Source organism: Lynx rufus, unplaced genomic scaffold (genome assembly GCF_022079265.1).
Source record: "Lynx rufus isolate CCGP_SWC_20201006 ecotype Redwood Valley unplaced genomic scaffold, mLynRuf1.p SCAF_2, whole genome shotgun sequence".
Lineage (NCBI taxonomy): Eukaryota > Metazoa > Chordata > Mammalia > Carnivora > Felidae > Lynx > Lynx rufus.
Window position 1 is genome coordinate 70,470,365 of NW_025814834.1, and position 8,652 is coordinate 70,479,016.

An 8,652-nucleotide genomic window follows, 5' to 3' on the forward strand; every position below is an offset into this window, starting at 1 on the left:
TAAAAAGAAATGCTTGCCACCATAATTTTTTTTTAAAATTCCCCAAAGTATGAATTTACAATTGAGAATTATAATCATAAGACACAACTTGCGTAGGTGACAAAGTTTCCTAAGTTTGCCAACTAGATGAACTGACCCAGAGCGAAATGCCAGATGAGGAACTTAATACTGATGAATGAAGAAGGGTGAACCTGTAATTCCTAATGTGTTACTTTGTCTAATTGACCACTTAATCTAAAAAGACAGTATTTCAAAGAAAAAAAAATACCACTGCAGGTACTACAGTCTGCGTGTTTTAGTGCCAAAGACAGATAGTAAATATGGTTAGGATGTTCAAGAAAAGATTGATAGTTTAAAATGTTAATATTTATAAAATCCTTATTTCAAACCAAATGCCATTTGCCAAAAGTACTCATTCAAATCATTTACGGATAAGCATAATCAAACATGGATTGAAATCCCCACTTCTCAAAGTAAACACGGTCAGTCTTAAAGGTAGCAGAGAGAAGTCCATGACCAATACTGGACTCAAAGGTTCCATTCGGTAAACAGAGAAGCGTGCCCTGTGGGGTCATGCTGCTCACATTCATATTGATCCCCATCCCGTCCACACTGCATCATCAGGTCCTTGGCATCCAATGGCTTCACAGGGCATCTGCTTGAGATACGAAGACAAGCAACCAGGTGTATCCCACAACCAAGCCTAGGGTGTCAGTAGCGGTGAATGACGTATCCTGGACAAAGTCCAATTATAAAACAACCTGGGGACTTCCAAGACTTCAGAAGCAAGCATTAATTTTCTTTATGACAGTGATCTCTTAGTTTCTTGGTTGTGATTGTTCAAGTTGCCAGAAGCATTAGTTTTTGTTGCAAATTGCTTGTCTTTAAAATGATTTTTCCCTTTAATTTAGAACAGGTCAAAGCACCCTAAAATACCTCAAATCTGTTGGCCGCTTTATAATTACAAAGTCTAGACCAAGTTACACTATTTAAAATATAAATGAATAATACATCTGAACCGACAGCTGGTATGCCAAGTTGTAGCCTGAGGCTGCTTTAAGATGGTTGAAATGCAGTATAATGTAAATGCTTGGAAGTGAAGGACTATTAATTGAAAGCCAGACTGATAGTGAAGGGGGTGGCATTATGGATAAAGTGCCATTCAGGCTAACCATATGTAGCATATCATCTACAGTAGATATTTTAAATGTTTATCATGGACATTTTTAATTTCAAGTCTGGAAATGAGCCTTCTGATCATTAACACAAGTGTCCTACACTAATGAAAGAGCTTAGTTGGTGGTACATAGCTTTTTTTTTTAATTGGGTGGAACATATCTTTTGTATCCTTTTTTGTCGCCCCCAAAATCTGGGGAAAAATATAATCTACTATCTGAAATGAAGCAGGAAATATAATCAGAGTAAAGTTGATGACTAGCTTATACTTTCTATTTGTAATATTTACTAAGTCAAAATTGAACTAATCTAATTGGACAGGTTTAAATGTGGTTGCCTGTCTCCCCCCACCCGCACACCCCCCTCCCTGACTCTGTGTTCCCACAGGCAGCAAAAATGAAAAGCATTTACTTTGTGGCCGGATTGTTTGTAATGCTGGTACAAGGCAGCTGGCAACGTTCCCTTCAAGACACAGAGGAGAAATCCAGGTATTAAATCTCTAGACTTTAACTAACATGATATTATGGTTAGAATACAGCCTGTTAAAACTATGGTTTGTGAATAGGTCTCAGTAAAATACTCTGCACATTTTCCAAATGTTCAAGGTATCATTGTGATACAGGCTTTTCTGCAGTGTAGATCAGAGTATGTGCTGTTTCATACCCAAAGGGGTGGGCAATGTTGAAAATTTATTACACAGTAAATTATAGCTCTTTTGAATCTTCAGTTGATCCTATCTGTACATTCATTACATACTGTAGAATAGATTATTTTAATGATTCATACCAACTTTGTGTCCTTTTTAAAAATAATGGCTAGTTGTTAGCTATAAAAGTCATATGTGTTCATAATAGAAACTATTTTAAAAACATGCAATTTTGTTTTCAGTGCTCAAACTTCATTATTCAGAGAAAACTGTTAATAATTTTGAAATTTGGTATATTATTTTCCTGTATCTTACATGTATGGTGTATAAACGTATTCCAGATACGATGTTTTTTTTCCTCTTAGCATTATGTTGCTAGTTTTTTCTTATATCATTAAAAATACCTATTATATGTAGGACCTTTAATGCTTGCATTCTATTCCATCTCATAAATGTACAATATTTATTTAGCTATTCCTCCTTTATTGAACACTTAAGAATTCTTCAAATTTTCCCACAAAGAATACTACAAATAACATTTTCCCCCTAGATTTCTTACTATTTTCTGAGGATAGATTTCTAGTAGTAGAATTACTATGTCAAAGGGTTTTGAATGAGTCTAATTTTTTTATATTATCTTGCCAACTTGCTTCCCAGAAAAGTCACACACATACACATTCCCATCAGCAGTATAGAAATACTTCTCTCACACTATCCTCCCCAGTATTTAATCTTCACTAATTTGACAGGTAAAAATAGTATCTCATTTCTATTTCTGAGTATTAATCACATTGAATATTTCCCCATATTTACCATGCCAATGAACTGTTGATTTCTAGCATGCGGACTATCCACTATACAGTTTCAAATTACCAAGTGCACTTTTTCTTGTCTTTCTTTTTTTTTTTTAATGTTTTTAATCTATTTGAGAGAGAGAGAGAGAGAGAGAGAGAGAGAGAGAGAATGAGAGGGGGAGGGGCAGAGAGAGCATCTCAAGCAGGTTCTACCCTGTCAGTGCAGAGCCCTATGTGGGGTTCAAACCCATGAACCATGAGATCATGACCTGAGCTGAAATCAAGAGTTTGATGCTTCATCAACTGAGCCACCTATGCACCTCTTTTGTCTTTCTTTGAATGTTTGTCTTTCTTCCAGCATTAGCTATCATATACCCAGGTAACTAAACTTTTTTATATGAATATATGCAAAACAAAATTAGGAACATATCTGCTGCCCAGCAAATGATGTGGAATTTTTTACTTTTAACGTTTATTTATTTTTGGGACAGAGAGAGACAGAGCATGAACGGGGGAGGGGCAGAGAGAGAGGGAGACACAGAGTCGGAAACAGGCTCCAGGCTCTGAGCCATCAGCCCAGAGCCCGACGCGGGGCTCGAAGTCACGGACCGCGAGATCGTGACCTGGCTGAAGTCGGACGCTTAACCGACTGCGCCACCCAGGCGCCCCGAATTTTTTACTTTTAAAATATTCAAGTCATTGATCTCTTCTGTCATTATTAGCACAATCATGAGTAGATGAATTAAGTGAAAAAAGATTTATTTAATCCCATTTCAGAAAAAAGAAGCCAGGTGAAAAAATCTATTACTAGAATTCAGAATCAGAGTGTATTCAATTCCAATACAACTGTGGAATTCCCATGGCAAGCCAAGGTGTCTCTGAACTACTCACTGAAATACTCAAGGCACCTGCCTTCCAGCGTCATACGGTGCAGTATTTTGTAGAGAGGTACTATTGAAGTGATTCTACTCTTGGGGAGAGATTTAGTTGTACCCATCACTGTTCTTTACAGATCATTCCCAGCTCCTCAGACAGACCCGCTCAATGATCCGGATCAGATGATTGAGGACAAACGCCATTCTCAGGGCACATTCACCAGTGACTACAGCAAGTATCTGGATTCCAGGCGTGCGCAGGATTTCGTGCAGTGGTTGATGAACACCAAGAGGAACAAGTAAGAGTCTGAACCTAGTCCAAAATTTGCACACAAATATATTACATAAGTATGTCTAAAATTTCTCCTGTTTTTTTTTTCATCATGTTCATCAGTTAGTACACATAGGTTCTTCCAATTTCGGTGATTTTCAAGGTTGGTGATACTGTCCTTTGTATTATTCCTTGAACGTCCCACCCTCTCACCCCTTCAGTTCCCTTATCTACCCTCCAGTGGGACTTAGACTTTATATTCCCACCTGTGGTCTTAGCAATATTTACCCTCTTGGGCCATTTTCCTTTAAAATCAGAAGTTGACTTTTGTGAACCTGCAAGATTAGGAATCTAATTTCTGACCAAAAGATACAGCGAATTCACCATTCCCTTGTAGGGTTCAAACTCATGATTGTGATCACATTCAAAGTATCCTCTAGCCAAGTTAATCATGGTAAGGAATGGAAACAGATGCAGTCTTTTTCTTGTAGAATACAATCCAAGATACACATTTAAAATTACAGCCTAGCTGCACAGCATAAAGAGAGAAGAAGGCAAATAAGAACACAAGCCTATCGTAAGGCATACATTTTAATGTTGGATTTTCTTTGACAGTGTTGGTTTTTTTGCTACATCTAGGCTACTGGAGGAAATCATCTGCAAGGGTTTCACAGAGATGGTGGAATTTCACAATTTCTTTGGAGGATGGCCCACAAGGGGAAGGGAGTTATGCATACAAAGTAGCTAAAGGAATCTAAAAATCAGGAAAGGGCATAGATTTGTCTGGATAGAATAGAGGTGTGCCTGGGTGGCTCAGTCGCTTAAGCGTCCAGCTCGGGTCATGATCTCATTGTTCATGAGATCCAGCCCCACACTGGGCTCTTTGCTGACAGCACAGAGCCTGCTTGGGATTCTCTCTCTCCCTCTCTCTGTGCCCCTTCCTTGCTCATGCTCTCTCTCTCTTAAAAATAAAAAGAAATAAACATTTAAAAAAAAAGAAAAGAGAAGGGAGAGAGGAAGGGAGAGCAAGAGAGTAGACACAAGCCAACAGGAGAAACAGGAGAGACAGAGCGATTGACCAAAAGTTCTTAAGTGAAATTTACAGCTACAGAAATGATGGTCATGGCCAGAAGAGACACTGGGAAAAGTTCCTGCCAAGGACTAGAGATGAGGCCTTTGGTAAAATGTGGAAAATCAGAAATTTGAAAAAAAAATGGAAACAGCTGTCCTCATTTCTAGAAAAAGAATGCCACAACTTGGTAAACTAATGTGAGACAATTATTTTCTTAGGCAGTTTCTGTTGTGTGTTTCAGATAAACCTTCTGGGGTAACACACATCAGGGAAACTGAGGGTGGCTCGTCACCCACCTACACAGAGCACTCTGCACATGCTTGAGGGTGAAATGGAGCCCTCTTCTTCACTTTCCTCGTTGCTGGCCCATCACACGTTTCCTTTAGTCCATTATCCTGTGGTCCTTTTGCTGGATTTTGAGATGGCCCTTGGCTTTCCCTAGAAGCATTGCATTAACTCTGACCCCATGTGGACTAATAACAAACAGCCGCCTTACCTGCAAGTAGCACAGCACGGTGCGGAACCCACTTATATTGAGACTGAAGTGAATGCAGCTTTAATAATCAATGGCACAGACAAGCAGGGGAGCCGAAAATGAGTGAGCCGATAGAGTGGAGGGGCTTTAGCCCACTTTCATTGTTACTAGTCCTGTCCCATCATCCTTCACTCCAGGTAATTGATGTAGCTTCAGGATGATCCCCTGGCTACCCTCATCTCCCAAATCTCCCTCAGCCCCTTCTACATAGGATCCTGAACCCCAGGCTGCACTGTTTAAAGGTGAGAACCATATTGCTAAAGAGACAGATCTTCAACTTAACTTTCACATTTCGTTCAGGAATAACATTGCCAAACGTCATGATGAATTTGAGAGACATGCTGAAGGGACCTTTACCAGTGATGTAAGTTCTTATTTGGAAGGCCAAGCTGCCAAGGAATTCATTGCTTGGCTGGTGAAAGGCCGGGGAAGGCGAGAGTAAGTCTGTACATTCTTATTTAACATTTTTTTTTTTGCATGATGCTGAAAACTTAGACTACAGTTATCTATATATGGATCTGGATTACAGAAGCAATTAGTATAGTCTCACAAAGTGAGGAAATAACTCATATTGGTGGGAGACAGTCTACAAAAGTCTAGTCTGTTTTACTTTTGATAGCAAGGATTAATAATATTTGTAATTAATTATTATTCTCTATTAGAGTGGCATTGTAATTAGGGCATTCATTTGTCAATCCAGAACACTCTTGATAACAAGTAGAATGCTTTTTTGATAACTGTACGAAGACAACCGGCTTAAACGAGAACTGTCTTGGGAAAACTAGGTTTAAGGAAAAAGGAGACACAATGCTGAAAACAGAAAGTCCGACTGTAAATATTTACACATGGGATCATATATATGTGTGTGTGTGTCAGGATTCAGGTAAAAATGTGATGAAGACTAAAAGGAAGACAATTTAAGATGTGTAATGAAATGACCCTCAAAGCACAGATACGTGGGAACAGTCATAGATTTAACAATATGCCCATTTTTTTAATAGGGCTGTCATATAGACAATCACCAAATTGTCAAAGTTGAAAATGAAGCTAGAGCCTTTTGGGACTTTCTTGGAACTTACCACAACCAAACAGATTCCTGAACCATCTCATTTTCTCCTGATCATTTTGATTGACATTTGAAATATGAGAGGCAGGAAATTCATGTTCAACTCTTTTTTTTTCTTAAGTGAGATTTAAAACAAGTTCACTGAGCCTTAAAGAGAGCTTAAGGCAAAAGGAAACTAGTATTGTTACTGACTTAAAACATGATCAAACCGATGAAACTAATTGGTAAAATAGTCACTTACACTTGAGGATATTTTGTAGTGTTTTAATGTACTGCAAAAATTCCTGCTAGAGCAAACCATTCAAAGAGGAAATGTTATATGGACTAAACTTTAATCGGCTAATCCTGTACTTTGCCAGGCTGTTCAGACAATCACTAGTTTTACGAGACATCATACGTTTTTCTGATTTATAGACGAATTAGTCTCAGTAATAACATCTGTGCTGCCAATACACTAAAATATTCAAAGCAGCCTGGAATATTGAGAAGGGCATGAAGCTACTCCTTAGGTCTGGTTTCAGTTCCCAACTCTGCTCTTTCCTACCTAAATCATTCCCTTGCCCACATGCAGGTTTCTGTGAGGCTTTTCATAGCAGGCCCCTCCCCCCCCCCCCCCCCCCCGGGAAATAGAAACTTACTGTTTTCTCAGTGACCCTCACACATGCTACCAGGGATAAGCAGTCAATAAGCACTTAAAACCTTTAACCACTCATTTGGCCCTTATTCCTTCAGTTTCCCAGAAGAAGTCACCATTGTTGAAGAATTACGCCGCAGACACGCCGACGGCTCTTTCTCCGATGAGATGAACACAGTTCTTGACAATCTTGCCACCAGGGACTTTATAAACTGGCTGCTTCAGACCAAAATTACTGAGAGGTGACACCATTTTAGTTAATTCTGAAAACCATCAAAACTTTCATAACTATTGTCATACAGGCTACAGGTGGTTCCCGGTGTGGGGAAGAGGGTCTTTATTTAGTCTCTTGGTATATAATCGAAATTATGAATCCTTTAAGAAAACATTATTATATTCACTTTTCATCAGTAAGATTTATTCATTTACCCCTCTATTGCAAAAAGCATTTCCTGAGTGTCAATAAGGGATAAGGCATTAGGAACACAGATATGAATGAAACATGCAGATGTTAAGGCATTTGCATATTAATGTCACATTAAAAATTGCTATTTATGGTGACATTTTAGCACATAGGAAAACACCAGTATACATGGTATTATGTCCTTACTGTAATAAGCATAGTAGTAAAAGTTTAAACACCAAAACTTAACCACTTATTTTCATAGGTTATAATTGCTTTTTATAATTTTTCATAAACTTTATATTTCATCATGGGGAACTTTAGGATAAGTCGTCTCTGCAAATGTTTGAAGAGTTGAAAAGACTAAGGGATTTATAAGATGAAAAGATTGATGAACAAATTTTATCAAAGTAAATCACTGAAATATTTCCTGGATAACTTAACTACTAAGTGTCATCTAAGTGTCATAGCTATTGTTAAATCACTACCTTTTTTTTTTTTTAATTTCTAGGAAGTAAGTATGTCACTGTTCAAGATCACTTCACATCACCTGCCAGCCACATGGAATATTTGAAATTTTAAGTTCTGTAAATTTAAGAGATGTATCCTGAAGCCATATTGCTTTGCATGCCAATAAATAACTTTTCTTTTAATATTGTGTGACCAAAGATTGTAAATGGAATGAACCGTGGTCAAAGAGTTGTTAAAATACCAGCTTTAAAATGTGGAAGTGCAGAATTCTCTCCTTTTCTTATTTTGGATGAAGTACCCTAACCTGCTTACATTTAGCAATGAAATTACTTTTCTGTGATGTAATTTGTACATATAAATTATTTCAATCACAACATATCTGCATTGTAATGATAAGATAAGGGAAGGACTAGTAGCCACAGTGGTGAAACTGGAAAGAGAAATTCCTTCTTGAAACATTTGTCATAAAAATGCTCTGCTTTCGATATATAAATGGTAGATAAATAAAATTTTCAAGCTTCTTTACCATTGTCTGCCTTCTCTCTTCTTCATGACCCCACTCCTTCCAAACACCCCTTCTTCCTAAGCTCATAGCCCATGAGCCAAATCTGGTGCCCAGACATGGCTTCACGATCTGAATGGCTGCACCGTGCTTTGTGGGCAACCCTGAAAAAATATATAAACGTATTGATTTCTGGCTTATCTTTAA

At 38.0% G+C, this 8,652-nt stretch overlaps 1 protein-coding gene across 1 annotated transcript; it reads left to right on the top strand.

Moving 5' to 3' along the window:
• Positions 1-1,572: 1,572 nt before the first annotated feature.
• On the top strand, positions 1,573-7,315 carry GCG (glucagon). The gene is made up of 4 exons (XM_047082429.1): positions 1,573-1,664; positions 3,629-3,790; positions 5,670-5,807; positions 7,168-7,315. Exons 1-4 carry the CDS (start codon positions 1,573-1,575, stop codon positions 7,313-7,315), a joined length of 540 nt encoding a protein of 179 aa, XP_046938385.1.
• The last annotated feature ends 1,337 nt before the right edge of the window (positions 7,316-8,652 follow it).

What these genes read in the sequence shown, in the direction of transcription:
- GCG (XM_047082429.1), top strand. Translation starts at nt 1,573, where the DNA reads ATGAAAAGCATTTACTTTGTGGCCGGATTGTTTGTAATGCTGGTACAA. An exon ending in GACACAGAGGAGAAATCCAG is followed by an intron (nt 1,665 to 3,628) that starts GTATTAAATCTC and finishes TGTTCTTTACAG; the next exon opens with ATCATTCCCAGCTCCTCAGA. An exon ending in AAAGGCCGGGGAAGGCGAGA is followed by an intron (nt 5,808 to 7,167) that starts GTAAGTCTGTAC and finishes TTATTCCTTCAG; the next exon opens with TTTCCCAGAAGAAGTCACCA.